Source organism: Benincasa hispida, chromosome 11 (assembly GCF_009727055.1).
Source record: "Benincasa hispida cultivar B227 chromosome 11, ASM972705v1, whole genome shotgun sequence".
Lineage (NCBI taxonomy): Eukaryota > Viridiplantae > Streptophyta > Magnoliopsida > Cucurbitales > Cucurbitaceae > Benincasa > Benincasa hispida.
Genome location: NC_052359.1, coordinates 22480590 through 22504933, shown reverse-complemented (window position 1 = coordinate 22504933; position 24344 = coordinate 22480590). Strand labels below are relative to the sequence as shown.

Below are 24344 nucleotides of genomic sequence, written 5' to 3'. Positions count from 1 at the left end.
TTTGGTAACTGATTTTCTATATTTGCAAATGTATTATTTTCTAAACTTTAGATATTGATCTGTACGGGGATCTAAATGAGACAAGAACAATACATTCCATATAATTTCTTTTTTCAACTTTTTAATTCCTTCCCCTAATTTTGGAAAAATTTTCATTAAAATGACAATCAACAAATCGTGCAGTAAATACATCACCCCGTAAGTGGTTCAAGATATTTAATAATTGATAGAGGAATCCAACATATATTCCTAAACTCCTTTGAAGACCCATCTTAGTACGTTGTGATGGAGCAATTGGAACATATATTGCACATCCAAAAATTTTAAAATGGGAAATATCTAGCTCATGACCATAAGCTAATTGTAATGGCAAGTACTTATGATAAGCTACTGGCCTGATGCATACAAATGACGCCATATGCAAAATAGTATGTCCTCATACAAATGTAGGAAGCTTAGCTCTTATAAGCAATAGTCTAGCAATTAACTGCAAACGTTTTATGAATGATTCTTGTAACAACCCAAATTTGTATGCATACACTACAGGAAATTAAATGTCAAATGTTAAGTAGGACGAAATTTTATTTAAGGGGTAGTAAATGTAATACTCTAACTCTAATTTAGAAAGCAGAAAAACAAATAAAATATATAATTAAGAATGAAAAATATATAAATTTAATAAGAAAATTGGGTGGAAATTTAGAATTGGAAAAAAATAAGAAATTTATTAATTATCCAAAAATAATGAATAAAGGGGCAGAATCAGGGAGGATTAATTAGAAGTTGGACGCTAGCTAATTCAGGAGACAAAGGGCAGTAGATAACTTTTTGTTTGGGCACTGCTCATTGAAAGAATTGGAGGTGAATTAATTACCCATATATTCTTAAAATTTGAAAAAGTTAAAAAGGGGCAGTGGAATCCACAAGCAGTGAAAGCAACCCATGCGTGAAAACTAGCGAAATTGAAGAGAGCGAGAGTGGAGAGAGAGAGATTAGAGAGAAAACTGGAGAGAGTGAGATTCTCAACGAGAAAGTGGGAGAGAGCGAGAGCCACGAGAACCAAAACAGCGAGAGCGAGAGCGAGAGCGAGAGCGAGAGCGAGAGCGAGAGTCACGAGAGCCAAACCAGCAAGAAAGCTAGAGAGAGCGAGATTTGGACAGAAGCGTAGATTATGCGTTGAATTTGGCCACGATCTTATAGATTATACACGGAAAAGCCTAAAATGGAATACAAACAAAGGTTGATGACGTAAGGGCAAACGCTAGCCAAAATTAGGTGTCTTATTAAGAGAAATTCTTAAACCTAAGTAATTTTAAAGAAGCCATTTGTAGGATGAGCTATCACACAGAGAAGAGCTGGAAAAGGCTATAAATAGGAGGCTTTAGGTTGGAAGTTAAACGGATTCTCAAACAAAACTCAGTAGTAAAAATCGTGTGAAAAGGGTGAAGTAATTCTGTTGGTTAGAAGGAGGAAACGCAAGGGAAGTGCTGCCCAAATTTCCTTCTGATTTAAGAGGGAAAGCTTACTAATTAAACCATAAGGAATAATAAGGAATAACTAGATCGCAGTCAAGGTAAATAGTTTATCTCACCCTCTCTTTAAGTGTTTCATGGTAGTGTACCTTTAATATGTTGCATAATTATGTTATTGTTATGTTACATTACATGTTTAAAATATGTTTATCGACAAGGGAACCCATGCATATGTTTGTTCATAAGATTAAATTTTAATTAGGTAAAGGTTATGCTTCTAGGGTTAGCAGGGCATGTATGGTTACACCCCTCTAGACCCAAATCTATGTCAAGATTATGCTAGGACTAACAGGGTATATATGGTTGCACCCCTCTAGTCCAATCTTACGTTTATGTTAATGGTTGATGTTGGATGCAACTCTGGCCCTACTGACTGCATAACCTGCTAATCATCAGATGGGTTAGTTTCCGCCTAAGTCCTCATCTTCCTATCAGGGCAGAGAAATTTACGTTAGAAGCATAATCGACCACCACATGTTATTATATGTTTTCGGTCCCAATCATATGTTTTCAGGACATGTTGCATGTGATTGTGCATTTGGTCACTGCCCTATGTGAGAACTAATTACTAGGTATATTATATACTCATCCTATTTTTACAGACTTTGTAGGTAAGGACACAGCATAGGTGGCAGAACTGGACGTCGCTCAAATGGCCAACCATCAAACTCACTATTATAGGCATATGCATTTTTGTATCACTACGCTATTGTTTTATGGATCCTGGTGTTTTGTAAAATAAATTTTTTATATAGTTTTCTACCTAATTAATAAAATATTAGATATGTTCTTTTGAGATTTTTGCCAAAACTCATCTCATGATAGAAAAGTCTAAGTATGCATGTCGTAGCGATCAGACCATAATATGTAAGGATTCGGTCGTTACAATTCTGCTAAACCATTTTTGTATGAATATGAGCTACAGGATGTTCAACACTTATTCTAATTGACATACAATAATTATCAAAATCTTGGGATGTAAATTCACCAACATTATCAAGATGAATGATCTTAATTGTATAATCAGGAAATTGTGCTCTTCACTTGATTATTTAAGCAAGTAATTTTACAAATGCAAGATTTCGACTTTATAATAAGCACACATGTGACCATCTACTAGATGCATCTATTAATACCATAAAATATCTAAATGGTCCACTTGGTGGGTTAATAGGTCTACACATATCACCATCATTTGTTCTAAAAATGTAAGGGATTCAATTCCTACTTTAGCTAGTGATGATCTAATTGTCCATTTTCCTTGAGAGCGAGCATCAAATGATAATGCATTAGATTGAATAATCTTCTGACTTTTCAATGGGTGTCCATTTGAATTCTCAATAATTCTTCTCATCATTATAGACCCTGGATGACCTAATCTGTCATGTCAAATTATAAATATGTCTGGATTCATGAACTTCAGGTTCATTATTGTATATGTTTCAATTACTCATATATGAGTATAATATATCCAAAAGATAAAGCAGACAACTCTTCCAATATACATTTTTCATATAAGACAATAGATATGATATAAAGATACTTCATATTATTCTTTCTATCAGTCTCTTTAAAACTAAGCAGGTTTCTCTTTGATTGACTAGAGAACAATGCATTGTCAATTGTAAATTTTATTCCTTTAGGCAGAATAATATTTGCTTTTCCAAAGTCTTCAATCAGGTTTGTAGAACCTCTGATATCGTATTGACTTTTGCTTCCAGCATTATCAGTTTAGAAAAATATTTTATACTTGTAAGTATTGTATGTATAGTTGCACTGTCTGCCAAATATAGATCTTCTTTACTCAGTTTTTAGTTACCCAACATAAGAAAATGATCCAGATTTCTTAATTAAAAGAAAATAACTACGATAAGAAAGACAACATTTGGAATATATAAATGTTAACATCTACTAAGAGGAAAAAAACATGGGGATGAATTAAAAAAAAAAAACAACATTAAGTCTAGATATTTTCAAAGTCAAAAGAAACACTTGATGTCCTATTAATTCTGCCGATTTTCTCTTTAGGAGATTCAAATAAGTCCGCCACATCCAAAATTTTCATATGGGATAGGTTAAATATGTCATTATCCTGGTATGCAAAATTTGCTTCTACATTTTTCTCCTTTTCCTTCAGGGATTCTTGATAGAGATCAACTAAGTGTTTTGATGTACGATAGGTAAGTGAACAATGCCCAGCCATTCCGCATCGGAAGTATTTATTTTCAACACTTTTTGAACTCTTATCTTGTGGAGTTTTTTCTTTGTGATCATCATTTTGTGTGATTCTTTTGAAATTTGAATGATTAGAACGACCAACACGAAAATAATAATTATTTCTTCCTCTGCCACGATCATGACCTTGACAGGGACCACAACCTCTACCACGTTTATAACATTCACATCATTCACTTTAGGAATGGTGTTATTCCAGTTGGTCGAGATTCACGATTCTTCATCAATAACTCGTTATTTTGTTCAACCACGAGAAGACATGAAATTAGTTCAGAATTCTATTTAAAACCTTTCTTTCGATATTGCTACAGGAGCATATTCGAAATGTAGAAAAATGTCTTCTCTAACATATTGATTTAAAAATTTAGAGCCTTAAATGCATCCATTTACGACGAGCTTTAGGAAGAAAAATTATTTTCTGATGATCACATTTTTATGACATCCAAGTTTATTTTGGCATCAAGCATTATTGACAAATAATTATTACCATTAATATTAAATGCTACAAATTTTAATTTTATAATATTTTCATAGTAATATCATTACAAAATATTATATTTATATTAGAAATTTAATATATATCAAATATGTAAAACAACATTTAATTCATTAATTATAACGAAGAGGAAAAAACTAATATACCTTTAGAACCTATCTTTAATCAGGAAAACGATAGCAACTCGTGTTGATAACGTGTTGTGAACTTTAGGAGCACGACGGAAAAAAGAATACCAATAAAATATAATATTAAAATAAATATAATATAATATAATATAATAATAAAATATATTAATATTAAAATAAATTAAACATATTATATAAATATATGAAATAAATAAATAACAAAAGTAAATAAAATAAAAATGATGAATTTCTCAACTTTTTCCGATCAAATGACACTATTTATAGGTAATTTGGCAAGGAGAAGATGGATTACATGTACACTAATAATGTGTAATGTTTAAACACATGAACAACATTTTGGAAAATGAGAGCATGACACATGATCAATGAACACTAAGCATGAGTATCTATTACCATAATATTTATAATAAATGTTACATTATTTTCAAATGATGATGATAATAATAAATAATAATAAAATAATAAAAATAAATCATTGTCACATCATAGCATACTCACATATTCCATGTCATATACTTGCTAAGAAACGATATCATGGAGTCAATCTTTCATTGTCAACAAATTAAATAAAAAAAAAAATTCATAATAGGTTTTTCCTTTTTCAACTAGTGGATATGAAAATTTGAACTCCTAATCTCAAGAGATATAATATATATTGAATCCCAAATTTTAAAGTCGATAGTACAAATCTTATATCAGTTGAGTTATGTTCATATTGCAATAAAATATTTTATTTATTAATTTTAATATTTTATAATTCTTTTTCAGCATTCACCTTTAAAACCATGGACCAATTACACTCATAAGTCATGATTGAAATTCATAATTTATCCAAAGTATCATCACTAATATAACATTAAATATCTTTTGACAACACATTTCTAAAGATTAAAGCATGCACAAGTGGGCCAAATAATATATAAGAAGCTCGTGGGGCATATGGAAAAGAGTAATTTAAAAGAATGAAATTGAAATCTATGAAAAGAAAATACTAGGGGTGTTCATGGATTGGGTTGGGTTGAAGGGTTTTTTTGACCTAATCCAATTGTTCGGGTTGTAAATTTCTTCAACCTAAATAACCCTTATTAAAAAATGAACTCAACCCAATCCAACCATGAAATATTTGGGTTGGGTTGGATTGGTTCGAGTTAATCGGGTAATTTATTTAAAATTTTGTTCTAAAAATAAGCAAAACGTAAATATGTAAAAATCTAATTTAATTATTTTATATATTGAATTAAGATTAATAACTCAATTTCAATTTATATAGTGAAAATTTTCTTTCTAAAATGAAAAAAAAAAAAACTACATTTAAGAGTTGTTGAAGAATAAATTATTTTTAAAATATTGGAATTAAATAAAATTAAAATCAATATAGGTATAAATAATCATGTTATAAGTAACAAAATAAAATATTTTAAAGTTAATAATAAATTCGGGTTGGTTTGAGTTATATTAGGTGAACTCACGAACCAATCCAACCCATAAATTTTTTTGTTTATTTGAACCCAATCCAACCCAAATAAGTTGAAAACCCAAACCGCACGAATTGGGTTGGATTAATCGGTTTTTTCGGATCATCGGATTTTTTCAACACCCTTAAAAAATAGAGACATTGAATGGAAAATTAAAAATCGAAAAAAGTTCGTTTTTTCTCTCTAAATTGATTGAGTTGTATTATTTTTTACCCTCAATTTTCAACTCCATTAAATTAGAACCAAACATTAGTTAGATATTGTAATGTTTACTATTGGTTCATTTTTGCTTATTCAATCACTAATTTTTATTAAAAAAAAAAGTTTATTCTTTTTGTAATATTCATTAATTGCAATAATATAACGTTTGTAAAGTGGATTAATACACAAATTGATTAACAAATCTATTAATATAGTAAAACTATTAAAGAATTGATCATTGATTTAGTAGACAGAACAAATCTATTAAAGGATTGTAAATATAACAAAGTTTATTAGTGATAGACTCTATTGTTATTAATAAACTCCTATAAATTATATCATTATAGTTGTATCATCGATATAGTTCATCACTATAGACTCCAAGAGCTTATCTAAATTTCGTTGTTTCTATAAATTCTTTTGCATTATGTTATATCTACTAATACTTTTAGTCTAATTGCTATATTTACACCTACTCTTATTAAAAATAATAAAAGGATGAGAATTTTGTTTTTAAATAATAATAAAAATATTACTCAGTCCAAGGCGATAGATCTCTACAGAATTGATGACCCGGGAACATTCAACAAACGGCCCTGCTTCTTCGTGGTTATTTGTTTCCTTCATTTTCAAGTTAACCTTAAACCTTCCCTCACATTTTCTCTCTCTCCAACTCTCTGCTTCTTCCCAACTTCAATGGCGTCGGTGTTGGATTCCACTGATGATTTCTTAAGCCGCTGTCAGCAGTCCGGCGACGCCGCTTACGCCGCCCTACGTTCCGTCCTCGACCGGCTTGAGGATCCCGCTACCAGAGTCCGAGCTCGTGTTTTCCTTGCTGATATTCAGAGGCGTTTTCCTACCAAGGATGATTGCGACCGGTGCTTCTCCTCCTACCATTTCCGGATCGAGGACATCTTTCTTGACCAATACGAAGGTCATCCACTCTCACGCGTATTTCTTTTTTTGTTGTTTTGGGCCAATGTTTATGTGTAGTTGCATTTGAAACGCTGTTTTCTTTAAGTTATGGTCTACGATGCATGAGTTCGTATTGTTATTGCAACTAATGGCAATGAGAGAATCGGCACGCAATTGTGTTGATTTTTGCTGTTGTGGATGAATTTAGTAGTCGAGTATATGAACTGTACCTGCTGAAAAAGATTTCTATTTCTTGTTTGATCTTTTGTCTTCTTCTTACAAGTCCAAATACTGTGGAGTATTTCTATATATATGTATATTTTCTTTTTCTGGATAAGCTGTAAGCTACATGTTCAATTCGAAGATTTCTTCTATTTTTCGTTTTATTTTTCTTTTGAATTGCGGGTTTGACTGCTTTGGATGCAACCATGGACCGATGTCTTATGGCCTGAAAATTATACCCGAACCATGATAGATCTGCCAAGTTTATTTGGAAGTTAGTGAATTCTCCATCGCGGTAGCCACTTTATGGTCGGTACAATTGTCAAAACATACTCCGGTTATTCCCGCTACCATATGTAGTCATTACTTAAATAGTGGTTAACGTGATCGGTCTGCGCAGTTCGTTATTAACTTTTCTTTTTCTTTCTTCCTTTACGCTGTTTGTCATGTTGTTTGGCTGCATGCAGGATCTCGGACTTCTTTCTTCCTCTGGCTCCCCCCTCCAAAACGCATTCAAATTTCTGAATTCTTATTGCTTCTGTTGTTTTTTTAATTGTCTGTCACCATACCTGTTCCTGTTCCTCGTTTATTAGGAGCTTGATCATATATTCTTCTCAATATAATTATCACCGCAATGAGCATATAGCCACTTCTTTTAGTCAATATTCCAGAGATGGTGGTTAGTTTTATTCCTTCCAAGTTTATAGTTCCAATTGCCTGCTTTTTTTGTTTCATTTTGCCAAATCTTTTTGAAAAAAATCTGCCTTAAAACCATTTTCTGGGAACCCTCAGGATACAGGGGGAGGAAGAAATTGACGTCAATGGTAATCCCTAGCATTTTTGTCCCAGAAGACTGGTCATTTACTTTTTTTGAGGGATTGAATAGGCATCCAGATTCCATCTTTAAGGATCGAACAGTGGCGGAACTTGGTTGTGGGAATGGGTGGATATCCATCGCCATTGCTGAGAAATGGTTACCTTCGAAGGTTTGTCTTCTTTCCATTATTTGCCCCTAACGGGAAGAGAAAAATCTTCTGTCTTGAACTTTTCATTTCCCTGTATGCTTTCCTTCCCGCATGTTGACAAAAAAGTATTCATTAACAGCTATAAGCCTATGGGTAATGCTTCCTGCTGAAGGTGTTGTCGCTGATACAAAATTTTGGCTTGTGAAATTTATGTCTCAAGTTAACATTTGTAGGTCTATGGTCTCGACATCAACCCTCGAGCTGTAAAGATTTCTTGGATTAATCTATATTTAAATGCGTTGGATGAGAAGGGCCAACCAATTTTTGATGGTGAGAAGAAAACCCTTTTGGATAGAGTAGAGTTCCATGAATCTGATCTACTGGCCTATTGTAGAGACAATGACATCCAACTTGAGCGAATTGTTGGATGCATACCTCAGGTACAACCTCTTTATGGAACTTCGAGTGATGCTAGTGCTGAGAAAATTTAAATGTACGGGAAATTTACACGATTGGTTATGGAACTATAGAAATAATATTAAAATAAATTGTGGAACTGACAATTGATTGCTTCTTGCAGATTCTTAACCCAAATCCAGATGCTATGTCCAAGATGATAACAGAAAATGCAAGTGAGGAATTTCTGTACTCGTTGAGTAACTATTGTGCACTTCAGGTAATTTAAAAATGATAATCTAGTGGTAGAGTTCATAATCATCTTATGAAAAGATTAGACCTTAAGTGTAGCATCATATATTTATTTTCTGCTTATATATGTGTATTTTATTTAAGCTAATTGTTTAAGCTGAAGAGAAGTTCTAGATAAGAATCGGAAAAGTTATTTGTTTGATAAATGAAACTTATCAGTCTCTTCTACACTTTCTTTATGTCCCAAAACATATTAGTGGTGAATTGTTAAGGAAGAATGGAAGACCTTTTGGATCTTTATAGTTAAATTCACAACGTTTTTCCTGTTCTATAGTCTTTATGCTTGCAAAATCCTCAGAATAATTTCCCACTGTATGACTGCTGTTTTCATTATCATTTGAAACCTTGTTTTAATTAGTACGGGGCTAATGGTAACCAGATTTACAGTTGCTCATTTAATCACCAGAATCTACTCGTATCTTTCCATTTTTCTTATTCCCATCCATGTTCTAGTTACATTTATCATCCTGCCTACTGATATGTTAAGTTTCTTTGGTGATAAACATTGTTCACTAGGCTCTATTGTTTCTCACTTGTACTATCTTTTAATGTAGGGCTTTGTCGAAGATCAGTTTGGATTAGGTCTGATTGCTAGGGCAGTTGAGGAAGGAATAAGTGTTATCAAACCCACAGGGATTATGATCTTCAATATGGGAGGTCGTCCAGGACAAGCTGTTTGTAAGCGATTATTTGAACGGCGTGGCTTCCACATTACCAAGCTTTGGCAGACAAAAATTCTTCAGGCAAGTGAATTTTTTTCATTGGAAAATTTATCTATGCATATTGAGTTATATTCATATATTGTATTTACAGGCAGCTGACACTGACATCTCTGCCTTGGTTGAAATTGAGAAGAACAGTCCGCATCGTTTTGAGTTTTTTATGGGACTTTCAGGGGATCAGCCTATTTGTGCTCGAACAGCATGGGCATATGGGAAGGCTGGTGGCCGCATCTCTCATGCCTTATCAGTTTATAGCTGTCAACTTCGTCAGCCAAATCAGGTTCAGTATACTGAACTGATCTTTAAAATAAAATATGAGGATATGGAGCGAATGATTAATATAAAATCTTAATGAGCTGACAGGTTAAGACAATATTTGATTTTCTCAAGAGTGGATTCCAAGAAATCAGCAGTTCCTTAGATTTATCATTTCAAGATGATTCTGTTGCTGATGAGAAGATTCCATTCCTAGCTTATCTTGCCAGCATATTGAAAGATAGTGCATATTTTCCATATGAGCCACCAGCTGGGAGCTTGCGTTTCAGAAACCTTATTGCTGGATTCATGAAAACATACCACCACATACCACTCAGTGCTGGAGTAAGATCACATGCTGGTTATTGACTTTTGAAGTTCTAATTTATTTATTATTATTTCTTATAAGCACGAAATTAACACGATTACTTCTTCGATCATATCTATAAAATGCTTAATAGATAATTCTTATACAAAAAAAGAAAGTAGACATGAAAACAAAAATTAAAATATGCTAGTTTTTAGTTTAAAGACTATCTTGATCGATATTTTGCTTCAGTTCTCTTGGCAGTTGTTAAATATTTTACAAAATTTGTTCAATATGTAATAAAATACATTGACTTCTTATATGAATGCATTAAACCACACTCACATTGTTCAAGCATATGATAGGCTAAAGAGTCTTGTGCATAGGATTTCATTTTTTCATATTCTTCCCATAACATATAGCTGTAACGAGATTAGGGAATTGAATAGCCACTGTAAAATCTATAAGACCATTTTAAAGTTTTTTTTCTAAGTGATTTGGATCATTTGTCATCTTTTGGTTATTTAAGGTAGGGAATGGATGATTAACAATGCTCACTTTATGCAATGGTCTTTATAATGCATGATACTTAAAAGTACCGAGTTTGTCGAACTGACGACATCCTTCAAACTGCAATTATGTCACTCAACCTTTATGTTGCATGCAAGTCTTTCTTCTTTGGATGTTAGATACATTTTGAGCCAAGTTTTTTCATTTTGCTGGTATAGCTATATAGATGTGTTCAACCCCTTCTAATCTTCCAATTTGAAGTTCTGCTCATCACCGAATGTGCATATATGTATCTCCTTGTGCTTAACACATGAAAGTACATAGTTTTTCTATTTAGAGAAGTGTTGCAGAATGTTTTTTTTACTTGTTATGAGGTGCGTACGCAGAACTGTATCTCTGATTAGTCTCTTGCCTTTTCTTGTGAAGAATGTTGTGGTGTTTCCATCAAGGGCTGTGGCCATTGAGAATGCTCTTCGATTGTTCTCCCCTCGCCTTGCCATTGTGGATGAACATCTAACACGGCACCTACCGAGGCAATGGTTAACTTCGCTCAATATTGAGGTAAATAGTGCACTTTAATCTCTTTTTCTTAAATATAATCAGTTGGATTTTTAGATTCAGTTCTTTGAACTATACTCTATTGCTACACCATGGAATGCAGTCAGTATATATAAATTAAGACTTAAAAGAGCATGAGTTATCGATGAGATATGCCTGGGATAATTTGTATGCATGTTTTGCAGACTGGAATTGATAGTGCCGCAGATGATGTACTTACGGTTATTGAGGCCCCAAGCCAGTCAGATTTAATGATGGAGCTGATAAAGAAGCTGAAACCTCAGATGGTGGTGACTGGGATGGCTCATTTTGAAGCTGTTACTAGTTCAGCTTTTGTGCACCTTTTGGATGTTACAAGAGAAATAGGTTCCCGTCTTTTCTTAGACATATCTGACCATTTTGAACTATCCAGTCTTCCAAGTTCCAATGGAGTCCTAAAGTATCTAGCAGGAAATTCTCTCCCTTCTCATGCAGCCATTGTGTGCGGCTTGGTGAAAAATCAGGTACTTCATTTTCAACTTACAGGTATCGGTTGTTTGCTTCAATCAAGTTATCACTAGAGAGGCTTACTCTTTGATGTAAATGCAATGAAATTGCAAATCTGCTAAATTTGATCTCTTGTGGGAAGTAATTATATTACTTCGTCATGTACTTATCTGCTTAGCTTAATGTCTACTCGATTCACTTTTCAGGTATATACCGATTTAGAAGTAGCTTTTGTTATTTCTGAAGAAGAAGCCATTTTTAAGGCCTTGTCCAAGACTGTAGAATTGTTAGAAGGGAACACCGCCCCTATAAGTCAATATTATTATGGCTGTCTTTTTCATGAACTACTTGCTTTTCAGCTAGCTGACCGCCATCTACCTGCACAGGTATATCAACATTTTTTTCTTTTCCTGCTAAATATATTTATTATATGATGGTGGTCTAACAACACAGAAATTGTATCAATCTGCTTTACTGAGTCATTTTTAAGTTTTAACTAGCTTTCTACATTACAGTACAATGTCATTTATGTTCCTAAGGAATATGTTGACTGAGTTGTGTATCATGCATTGGGATAATGGTGACAACAGAAGTTTGTAAAATGTTTGTTTCCCATGTTGAATGTTACAACCAAGTTGGGATTATGAAAGTGTTCAATCAGCCACATATGGGCCATTTGACATGCGACATTTTTCTCATTTTTTTTACTTAAATTTTAAAACTTCTATTATTTGCTTTACATTTGGAGTTCAGTGTCATTGTGTTGTTTGTTATATGTACTGTTTACCTTAGTTTTAATTGATTGATCATTCATGTCCTCAGAGAGAATGCGACAAAAGTGCAAGTTCAAGAGACATAATTGGGTTTTCGAGTTCTGCCATCTCAGTTCTCAGTAATGCTGAGTTGTCAATTGATCAGACAGAGAATTCTTCCCTGATTCATATGGATGTTGATCAGAGCTTCTTGCCTACACCAATTCCAGTCAAAGCTGCTATTTTTGAAAGTTTTTCAAGACAGAACATGTCTGAGTCAGAAATAGATGTCACCAATAGCATCAAGCAATTTGTCAAAAGCAATTATGGGTTCCCTATTGAAAACAATACAGACTTTACATATGCTGATAGCGCATTAACATTGTTTAATAAGATGGTTCTCTGTTGCATCCAAGAAGGTGGAACACTGTGTTTTCCAGTTGGGACCAATGGAAACTATGTTTACAGTGCCAAATTTTTGAAGGCAAAAGTTGTAAACATACCTACCAAATCCGAAGACGGATTCAAGCTAACAGAGAATGCAATTAATCAAGTACTCGAACACGTGAAAAGCCCATGGGTGTACATATCTGGACCAACAATTAACCCAACTGGTCTGATTTATGACCAGAAAGAAATAGAGAATTTGTTAACCGCTTGTGCTAAATTTGGGGCTAGGGTCATCATTGATACTTCATCTTCAGGATTGGAATTTGATTATGAGGGCTGGGGTGGCTGGAATCTGGAAGGAGTTCTATCAAGGCTTTGCCGATCTAGCAATCCATCGTTTTCTGTATGTCTGCTTGGAGGACTATCACCGGTGATGCTAACGGGTGCCCTCAAATTTGGTTTTCTGGTTTTGAACCAGCGACCTTTGATCGACTTGTTCCATAGCTTCTCAGGATTAAGTAGACCTCATAGCACAGTGAAATATGCTTTAAAGAAGTTGCTAGGACTAAGAGAGCAGAAATCAGGAGACATGTGGGATGCTGTAACCAGACAGATTAAGGACCTGAGAAGTAGATCCAATCGTCTGAAAGAGGTAATCATAAATTTTCGAATAAATTATATAAAATATTCCTAAACTTTGAGGTAGATTTCAATTATGCCTCTAGACTTTAAAATTTTGCACTTTTAGCTAGGAACTTTGAAATTTTTTCTAAAAGATATCTTTGAACTTTGATTCGGCAGTGTAAGTATAAAAATCGGTAGACATACATAATATTATTTAAAACTATATAGATATTAATATCTATGACCTTGATAAAGGGCTAAGGAAAGGTCATAGGTTCAATCCATGGTGGCCATCTGCCATGGATTTAATATCCTACCAGTTTCTTGACACTCAAATGTTGTAGGATTAGGCGAGTTGTCCTGTGAGTGTGAGATTAGTCAAGGTGCGCGAAAGTTGATCTGAATATTCACGGATATCAAAAAAATAAATATATATAGAATATTAATATCGTTATTACCATTGATTTCATCTTAGAGTTCAAGAGTACTAGGTATAACCTAACCTATACTTTTCTTTATATGGTTTTCTGTGAACTAAGCATAAGCTTTTTTTGGGTTTGGTTTGCAATATTAAATTAGAATGAATGAATGTGTGTGCTCATTTTGTCTGCTCCTGAAAACTACCGAGTACAATAAAAGAAAAAGAAACTTGTTTTTAATATATTGCTTCTACATATAGTTGCCTCATTTTATAGTTCGTTGAAAGATATTGTACGTAGTGTGCCCCTTGGGCTTGTTTGCATGCTGAACAAAAACTTTCACTTGTTGCCTCTTTAAGTTCACGTTTGGAAGTAATTTAAAATTGCTAAAATCACTTTTGTCACATTCGAATTCTCTTTGAAACATCCATTTAATCACTCAAATCAATTTATTGTTTAATTCTATATTTTTAAACGCAATTTTCATACTATTAAAATTGTTTTAAAAATCATTTTTCCTTGGTTTTGAAAATGACAAAAGTTTAACCATTTCATAACCACACTCAAACATGCCATAGTTTGTCTAAAATCTGACTACTATTCTCACCCCATTGAGACAGACACTTGGGAGCTGTGGATGGGATGTCCTTGAGTGCCATGCCGGTGTCTCCGTGGTTGCCAAGCCCACTCTTTACATGAACAAGACGATCAGACTCAAGAATGCCATTGATTATGAAGTGAAGCTCGACGACTCAACCATACGAGAAGCCATTCTCAAGGCCACTGGTTTATGCATCAACAGCAGCTCATGGACAGGAATTCCTGGATACTGTCGGTTCACAATTGCGTTGGAGGAAAGTGAGTTTCAAAAGGCACTTGATTGCATTGCTGAGTTCAAAAGAATTGCCTCCTCGTAAGTGCTCCTCTATTGCACTTTCATGTTTCCATTTTCTCGTTGGTCCTTTCTTTGAGTTGATCGACTCTAAAAAGGGCAATTAATTACTGAAAGTCATTCCTTTTAATCAATGAAAGCCCCCTTATTCCGTAGTATCTTTGTTGATACATGGAATTTAACGCAGATACTTTTGCTCTTATGTATGTATGTCATTCCTTCAAGTGCCTAAAAATTTGAATTTCATCTTTTAATTAATCTATTCTCTATAGGAGTCATTTTGCTTGAATAGGTGATTCCTAGGGCGAATTTCTGTTTCTTTTAGTGGACATACATACTTAATTAGATTAAAATCGGTTTAAATCTTATTTTGGTTCCTAAACTTTTAAAAATATTCGTATATGTCTTTGAACTTTGAATATTATTTTATTTTGGTCCCTAAACTTTTAAAAATGTTTGTTTTAGTCCTTGAACTTTTAAAAAGTGTTTATTTTAGTCCTTGAACTTTTAAAAAGTGTTTATTTTGTTTCTTGTTATATCAAGATTTTGTTAACTCTTTAACAAAATAGTGAGATTATTTGTATTTTTGGATAACCATGCTATCAAATAAGCTAGCTATGCTAAAAAATGTAGAGTTTCAATTTTGAATAAGGTGGCAAAGTGGGAGAATTTAAAAAACATTTTTAGTTCAAAATCTTGGTCGTTCAGTATTTTAGCGTGTTGGTTGTTGACATTTTACTTCATCTTCATTTTGCTCTATACATACTGAGTTTAATCATCTAAAAATACAAGTATCCTTACATTTCTTTTGAAGAGTTAATATAATTTTAATAGTAGAGACTAAAATAGACATTTTTTAAAAGTTTAGAAACTAAAACAAATGCTTTTGAAAGTTTATGAACCAAAATAGAATAAGATTCAATGACTAAAATAAGATTTAAATCGTTAAAATCTATTGTACTTTAAAGAGAATTGAAAAATAACACAAATGTTTAACACAAAGTTAGTATTTTTAGGCATGGTGTATTTTTTTGAAAATTAAGCTTATCGACTTGGATAGTTTTCTTGCTTTTATCATTTTTTTTGTTCAGAAAAATTCGTTTGGAAAAACCAAACCAAAATTTGATCATTAAGAAAATTTGTGTTTTAAAAAAAATAAAAATAAAATAAAATGGTTAGTTCAAATGGAATGGATTGGTCATTTGGTCGATTTAGTTTGATTTTAATAGACTTTATTGTGGGATTCTTCTTTTTTTTTTTTCCCCAAAAAAGGCAACGTTAGCTTCAATTATCATAAATGGTAGATCTAAACAGGAGGTATCTGTATCAAATATGTATATACTATGAGATTAGAGGTTCGATCCTCCCATCACATAAATTGTATATAAAAAAAGGAGGGTACTTATTTTCTGTCCGATTTGAGCTTTTCTTAGTAGCCAAGTTCTTATAGTTGGTTGTGATGCAATCATCTTTTCATGAACGTTCAAAAGATCCAACAATAAATCATTGTCGAGTACAAAATAAAATATATATTAACTCTCCCAAAAAGAAAAAAATCTTACATAAAAGTCAAAGTTGAAAGTTGAAGTGAGATTCAACTAACATAAAGTAGCATAAAATGAGTCATCTAATGAAGTAAAATATGCACTTATTTTTATGTAAAATAATAAGGTTGTTTTCAAATATAGTAAAATGCTACTCTCTTTTAGTGATAGACATAGATACTAGTCTATCAATAATGGATAGAGTCAACTTATTTTTAAATATAATAAAATGTCATGTTCTATCATTGATAAACATGAACATTTTGCTATATTTGAAAATGTTTTTAATAGTTTTATCATTTAAAATAATTACCCTAAAATAATTTAGGGAATAACATACTATATATTGGTAAGATAAATATTTTCTTTTTTTAAAGAAGTAAACAATACCACCGAACTGAAATAAATAAAACCATAAGGAAAAAGGATTCAAAAGTTTAGAAGCAAATGTAAAACTAATATGAAGTCCAAAGGTTTCCTTAAAAAAAAAAAAAAAAAAAAAAAAAAAAAAGAAAAATGAAAAAAATGATCTACCGACCATTGGAGAAAAAAATCTACTAAAATACTATTTTGATTCATGTACTTTAAAATTTTTAATTTTAGTTATATACTTTTAATAAATCTTAAATGTGTCTTTGAAATTATTTTTTTTTTATCGAAATTGGTTAAATAATACAAACTCTTTTTTATGCAAGAAAATATTTTATATGAATATGCAATAAATACATAAAAAAAAGTTTATGAAAAAATCAATAATAAATTAACAATGGAGACTAAATTTAAAATTAATACACACAAAACTAGATATTTGAAAGTATATGAACTGAAATTCATCAAATTTTAAAGTATAATAACAAATGATATCCAAAAAGGTCTACAAAGCCATGGGAAGGAGAGAAATGAAAAGAAGTTTAAAAGGAAGAGATAAGTTTAAATTTTAGTAGCAATTGTAGGGAATAAGGGAAATGTTGTCCCATAAAAAATAGTCTAAGTTGATCGACATGGAAAATTATTTAATGAGATTGTTACAATATGATTATCACTGATAGCTACCGGATATAAGATTATTTAAAGTCTACATTTTCTTTAGAACAATCACATGTGTATTTTAAATATTTTTCGGTTCCTATTTTAAATATCAAATTGTGTGAAACAAATAGTTATAATGTAGTTATCTCCTCCAATAATTTCTTCATGAACCTATATTGATTTAAGAAAAACTAAAATAGGATTATAAAATCAAGTTCAACAAATATGACTTGTGTGGAGTGAGGGAATTGAACCTCAAACCATGAGATTGATAGTATGAACATTATGCCAATTGAGCTATGCTCTTATTGGCAAATTTATGCCTATTTAGTATATATATTTTTAAAAGCATTTAATGGGTCTTTAACTTTAATTGGTGTTTGGGGTGTTGAGTTGGTTGTTATAATAAGTGGTTATAATATTTTGTGGGTTATAATAATTTATGTTTAAGGTGTAACCTATTTTAGTTTGAGTTATAGCAATCTGTGTTTGAGGTGAACACTATTCTAATCTGGGTAGGAATAATAAACACCGTAACAAAAGATATTCGAAACAGTAATAAGTTATAGGTTACAATAGTTGAAAATACCAACTATTAAAATTGAAGTTCCAAACATGGAGTGGACTTCTATAGCCCATTTCACCCACTTAAAGTTGGGGGCCCAGACACCCTAAATATTGTATCTAATTAGTCATAAACTTTAAAAATATCTATTACATTACCAAAATAATAATAATAATAATGATAATAAAATTAAAAATGTCTAGTAAGTCATTCAAATTTCAATTTTGTATCTAATAAGTCCATGACATGATTAACTGTTTTTAAAAGAGACTTTTATACGAAAAACTCCTTGTGTACCATATATTTTATTAATGTCATAGATTTTGAATTATTTCATTTAGCTTTAATTTTAGCCCATTTAACATTTTCACCATTATTTCAAAAATTTCAAAATATTTAATTCTTTCCTTATTGATATTATTCTCAAATTTTGATTTTAATTTTGTTCTTTATTAATTCCGGTTGATTTTTATTTGATACAAGATATTTCAAATTAATGGTTGTTCATTTTAGGATATTTCTTTTATTTCCTTCCATATTTCTAACTAAAAATTGATTACCTCTCTATTGAGATCACACATAATGTTGAATATATTGATAATATACTAGAAAATATGAATATACATTGCATACATAATAATATTTTTTTGGTGTTTACAAATATACAGGAAAATGTAAATATATAACACATAATTTGTTTGGTATATGAGACAATTTAATAGACTAATAATCTTGTTCGTGTTCATGTACTTATCAAATATGTCTTGATTTATTTTAAAAAAATTTAAATATATATTGAACATATCGTATTGTATATATCAAATATACCTTGTTTTCTTCTTTGAAACTTCTTGCCAATTCTTGTTTTCATTTATGAGGAGAACAATTTTCAAATTTTTGGAGAAACTTTCCTTGTTTGTGTAAGTTTTGAAAAGAAGACCATGTAGGAGTGTTCGTGGATTGAGTTGGGTTGGGTTTAGGGATATTTTAGGCCCAACCCTGTGGTTCAGTTTGTGTATTTTTCTAACCCAAACTAGCCATTGTTAAATTATGAACCTAAACCAACCCAACCCATAGAATGAGTCGGTTCGGTTCCATCGGTTCCCTTAAAAAAAAATTGAATCACTAATAAAAAATACATAAGATTCCACAATCCACAAGAACGATATCCAAAATTTATTATAACAAAACAAGTCTCCAAAATTCACAAGAATGACCATAATGTCTACAAAATTCAAAATATAGGCAACAATGTTTCCAAATGTCTACAAAATCTATAAGTAAGACTATAATGTCTACTAGGGGTGTTCATCCCTCTGGGAAGCAATCGGGATAAAAACCTAAGGACTAAGCACTTTTTTAGGGTTTTCAGTCTTCTTTCTGTAATGAAAGCATGGGTTAGGTTGAAAGACTTTTTAGACCTAACCCAATTGTCCGGGTTGTAAATTTTTTCAACCCAAATAATTTTTATTAAAAAATGAACCCAACCCAACCCAACCATGAAATATTTGGGTTGGGTTGGGTTGGTTCGGGTTAATCGGGTCATTTATTTAAAATTTTATTCTAAAAAGAAGCAAAACGTAAATATGTAAAAGTCTAATTTAATTATTTTCATATATTGAATTAAGATTAACAACTCAATTTCAATTTATATAGTGAAAATTTTCTTTCTAAAGTATAAAGAAACTTTGTTGAAGAATAAATTATTCAAAAATATTGGAATTAAATAAAATTAAAATCAATATGTATAAATAGTTGTGTTATAAGTAAGAAAAAAAATATTTTAAAGTTAATAATAAATTCGAATTGGTTCAGGTTGGTTTAGGTTATATTAGATGAACCCATGAACCAACTCAACTCATAAAATTTTCATTTATTTGAACCAACCCAATCCAAATGGGTTGATAACCTAACCCAAACCACACGGGTTAGGTTGGGTTGATCGGTTTTTTCGGATCATTGGGTTTTTTGAACACCCCTATTAATAATATTATAAATATTTTTTAAAAATTGAATGATTAGGATGGTTAAAAAGCAATCTGGGTCAGACTTTTTATAAAATAATAACCCATTAGGCTACTCATGTAAAAAATATGAAAGCTTACACAATTGTGTAATAGGCTATTTATTGAGGCTACACATATAGAAAGCCTTATTTAAAATTGATCAAATAGATTCCTAAACTTTCAATTTTGTATCTAGTGGATTTGTACATTTTAAAAATATTGAATACGCCAATGACTTATTAGACACAAAGTTGAAAATTTTGAAATCTATTAGATACGAAATGAATGTTAAAGTTTAAGGACTTAATAGACACGATTTAAAGTTAAGAAACTTGACGTAAACTTGATAGTTGAGGAACCTATTAATCACTCTCAAAAGTTCTGAAACTAATTAAATACAAACTTTAAAATTCAAAGACTAATGATTCATTTGGATTGTTTTTGGTGAAAACAAGTGTTTTTCAAAATGCATTTTCTCTTAAAGCACGTTTTATAAAACACCATTTATTAACAAAAACACATTTTGTGAAAAGTGTTTTTATTAACACATGTTTGTTTAGTTTTTACTACATACTAATAACACTTCTTTTAGAATTTGGATTGATGTGTTTCACTAGGAAAAAAAAACCTATTTCTCAAACTAATTTATGAAAAGGTAATCAAACCGTATAAATCTTATAATACGGTTTTTTTTAAAAAAATTAAATATTTAAATAATCAATCTAAATAAAGATACTTGGATATATGGCTACACCCATCTTTGATATTTGTGTAGCCCACTCCAATCAAATAAAATAATAATAATAATAATAATAATAAAAATAAAATAAATATTTAAAGCAGAAGAACAAAAGAATTTGTTAAAAATTGAGTAGACTTCGCAAACATGAATTATATGCACTAACTATTACTCATCCTATGAGGGATATACATAAAAGCATCGAAAACCGACTCGACCGATCAAAATTGACCGAATTAAGGTCGGTTGGTTGGTTTTTGATTTTCCTAAAATATATATATATTTTTTTTTTTTGTCGGTTTGACACCGACTAACCGATGTATGGAATGATCTTATAACCGTAATTTAAACAAAAATCAATTTCTAATGTACTATAAAAAAAAAAAGAGAAAAAGAAAAAATCAATTTTCATACTACAATCTAGAAGTAGAAGGGTGGCAAGCCAATATCCTGGGTGAATCTGGAACATTCCAATCCCTTCAGTCTTATGCTTAACTACTCTCCAAATTACCAGAACCATCTACAAACTTCCAATCAAAATAATAAATTCAATACCATTTTTTTTTTGTCAATTCAAAAACTAACACAAACCTTCTCGATATAATCCCATCAACCAACCCATTGATCCCCAAAAACAGTCTAAAAGCACCAACTTAGCTGCAACAAATCAAACACCACAACCTTCATTTTCTCTCCAAACTTTCAAATGAGCAACCCAATTCCGCTCCTTCTTTGCCTCCTCACGGCGGCGTTCACGGCGGTCCGGGAAGCCGAAAGCTTTGTACCGTACACCGGAGCGCCGTGGGGCACGGTGGTGCCGTCCGACGACCCATTTAGAATCCTTGAACAGATGACTCTAACAATCCCAAGGGGAATGGAAACAGTGGCATTGGCACAAGTGGACTGGAAAGAGACCTCGTTTGAGCACAAGATTTTGATAGACATTCCAGGGATGAAGAAGGAGGATGTGAAGGTGGAGGTGGAGGAGAACAGAGTATTGAGGATCAGCGGCGAGCGGCGGGCGGCGGCGGCGGTCGAGGAGGGGGAGAGGTGGCACAGGGCAGAGAGGGTAAATGGGAAATTTTGGAGGCAATTTAGGATGCCTGGAAATGCAAATTTGGATGGGATTAAGGCAAATCTTGAAGATGGGGTACTCAAAATCAGAGTGCCTAAATTAGTGGAAGAGAAAAGGAGGCAGCCTAAGATCATTAGTGTTTTGGGGGAGAGACCTTCTGATGGAGAAACTGATCTCAAAGTGTCTAAAGATGAGATGTGAGAGTCTGAGAGAGACACCAAAAATGGTTAAATATTATATGTTGTGTTGAATCTAATGTATAAATGAACTGAATTAACTGAATTTTATGTTGTGATGATGTGAGAATTGTAATCAATCAAGTATTGGAGTAAAACTCTTGTTTAGTTTTGAGTTTTAAAATGCTATTTACCTTGAATGTTCTTGAGTGGAGGGATGTACTAGAAACTTACTAGGCCTAAGTTCTACTTTGTTTGGGTGTTTGTTCTAATTTATGGATTCTATATTTAGTTATGTTTTTCTAACTAACTATACTAATTAATTACTTTATTAATTTGATTTTCTTCTTTAAATTAGGTGGATTCTTATGGATTTTCTTGTCTCTTCCAGTGGTTGGATCAGTGTTTTAAAAAAGCGCAGTCGGGGGCGCGTGCCTTGCGGCGCCTTCCACGAAGCGCCAAGGCGCGCGAGTCTTTTATATGTATCTATCTATATATATATATGTGTATATATTACTTAAATACCGGTTTAAGTATAATATAACTATATTTATATTTTTTTAACCTAAATCTCGGACGAATGAAATGACGGCTGCACAAAACAAAAAAATCAAATCTTATTGGATGTTGCTTCTTCTTCACGGTTCATCTCCAATAATTGGTGAGTCTTTTCTTCTTTTCTCTCTCTACTTCTTCCTCATTCACGATTTCATTAAAAAAAAACTGAACTGTCCTCTTCTTCTTCTTAAAAATTTAAAAAAAAAACCAGAACTTCACGATTTCTAAAAAAAAAAAAAAAAAAAAAAAAAAAACAACAGAACTCTCCTCTTCTTCTTCCTTTCTTCATTCACGTTTTCTTCAAAAAAAAAAAAAACAAAATTCAGACTGTCTCGTCTTCTTCCTTTATTCAAGTCTGTTCAAAAAAATTTTCAGAACTGTTTCTTCTCTTCCTATCTTCCAAACTTTAGTTACTTTGTTGTTGTTCTTCAAATCAGTCTTCAAAAAAATAGTGTGTGATTGTCAATTGTGAAGTCTCTCAAAAAACAGAGAGTTCTACAAAACAGCCACCATTACTTTGCTACCACATTGGGATCTTTGTTTTGTCATTAAAAAAAAAAAAAAGACTTCTAAACAGAAAAGAAAAATCTACAAAACAGCAGCCGTCATCAAAATTAGTAAGTAGTTAATGTTTACTAATCAAGTTAAGTTTCTAATAATTAGATGGCTGACAGTTTAAGAAAGGATCCGGCATGGAAATATACAAAATTGCAAAATGATCAAGATGTTAATATATTAGTGTGCGGATTTTGTTCAAAAGTAACAAAAGGAGGAGTTTTTAGAATGAAACAATGCCTTGTTGGTGGTTATAGAAATGCCACGGCATATAGAAAATGTCCGGATCACGTGAAGGAAGAGATTAAAGAGTATATGTCTAAGAAAAAGGAGATTAGATCAAAGAAATTTGATTGTAGACATTGATGTGGAAAACTATGGTATTGAGAATGAGGACGAAGATGAAGTGTGCATAATAAATTCGAATAAAAGAGTGGCACCAATTTCAAAGAAGTCAAGACAAAAGGGTCCAATGGATGCATATTTTACACCAAACCCGGAAGATGTGGTGCAAAATAGAAAGAATGACAAAGGAAAGGGAAAACAGAGTACGATGAATGAGGCATACAAAAAGGAAATGAGGAGGCACACCATCCAAAGAATTGCTTGATGGTTTTATGATGCAGGAATACCTCTCAATGCTTGCAATTATGAAAGTTTTGCCCCCATGATTGAAACAATTGGGCAATTTGGTCCTGACTGAAACCACCATCGTATCATGAGTTGAGAGTGCAGTGTTTGGAAAAAGAATTAGAAGCCACAAATGAGTTGATGAATAATCATAAGGCCGAGTGGGCTAAGGTTGGATGTATTATTATGGCTGATGGATTAGTTAATAGTCCTAAAGGCACCATGTTTATTGAGTCTATCGATGCTTCATCTTATGTGAAGGACGGAAAGAAAATGTTTGAGTTTCTCGACAATTTTGTAGAATGCATTGGAGAAGCCAATGTTGCACAAGTTGTTACAGATAATGCCTCAACAAATGTTATGGCAGGTAAGAATACAAAGTACTAACTCTTTCTTAAATTTGTTAGTCTTACGCTTGTTCTTACTCATTTAAGAAGCCTAAAGAAGCCTAAATATGTTCTTATTTTACTTTGTTAATAGGGAGATTGTTAGAAGCAAAACTACCCCAATTAATTTGGTCTCCATGTGTCGCTCATTGCTTGGATTTGATGTTGGAGAATATATACAAGATCCCACATATTCGTAAAATACTAAAAAGAGGTATGGAGGTTAGCAATTTTATTTATGTTCATCCCGGATTGTTAAACATGATGA

General features: G+C 32.1%; 2 protein-coding genes across 3 annotated transcripts; both read left to right on the top strand.

Moving 5' to 3' along the window:
• The first annotated feature begins 6647 nt into the window (after positions 1-6647).
• On the top strand, positions 6648-15073 carry LOC120091213 (methionine S-methyltransferase). 2 transcript variants are annotated; one of them, XM_039049132.1, is made up of 12 exons: positions 6648-7022; positions 8018-8211; positions 8424-8630; positions 8771-8866; positions 9453-9641; positions 9712-9900; positions 9984-10220; positions 11119-11253; positions 11436-11753; positions 11943-12122; positions 12559-13530; positions 14542-15073. In XM_039049132.1, the coding sequence occupies exons 1-12, from the start codon at positions 6785-6787 to the stop codon at positions 14836-14838; spliced, it is 3252 nt and encodes a 1083-aa protein (XP_038905060.1). In that variant the 5' UTR covers positions 6648-6784; the 3' UTR covers positions 14839-15073. The 2 variants fall into 2 exon arrangements, with proteins under 2 accessions (XP_038905060.1, XP_038905061.1); XM_039049133.1 differs by lacking the exon at positions 6648-7022 and adding an exon at positions 7061-7904.
• Positions 15074-21261: 6188 nt separating this feature from the next.
• On the top strand, positions 21262-22209 carry LOC120091588 (22.7 kDa class IV heat shock protein-like). The gene has a single exon (XM_039049683.1). The coding sequence runs from the start codon at positions 21403-21405 to the stop codon at positions 21970-21972; it is 570 nt and encodes a 189-aa protein (XP_038905611.1). The 5' UTR covers positions 21262-21402; the 3' UTR covers positions 21973-22209.
• Positions 22210-24344: the final 2135 nt, after the last annotated feature.

Bases quoted from the DNA above. Each gene is read 5' to 3' on its own strand.
- LOC120091213 (XM_039049132.1), top strand. From the start codon at position 6,785: ATGGCGTCGGTGTTGGATTCCACTGATGATTTCTTAAGCCGCTGTCAG. The intron at 8,212-8,423 runs GTTTGTCTTCTT...TAACATTTGTAG, and splicing joins AGAAATGGTTACCTTCGAAG to GTCTATGGTCTCGACATCAA. The intron at 9,642-9,711 runs GCAAGTGAATTT...TTGTATTTACAG, and splicing joins GGCAGACAAAAATTCTTCAG to GCAGCTGACACTGACATCTC.
- LOC120091588 (XM_039049683.1), top strand. From the start codon at position 21,403: ATGAGCAACCCAATTCCGCTCCTTCTTTGCCTCCTCACGGCGGCGTTC.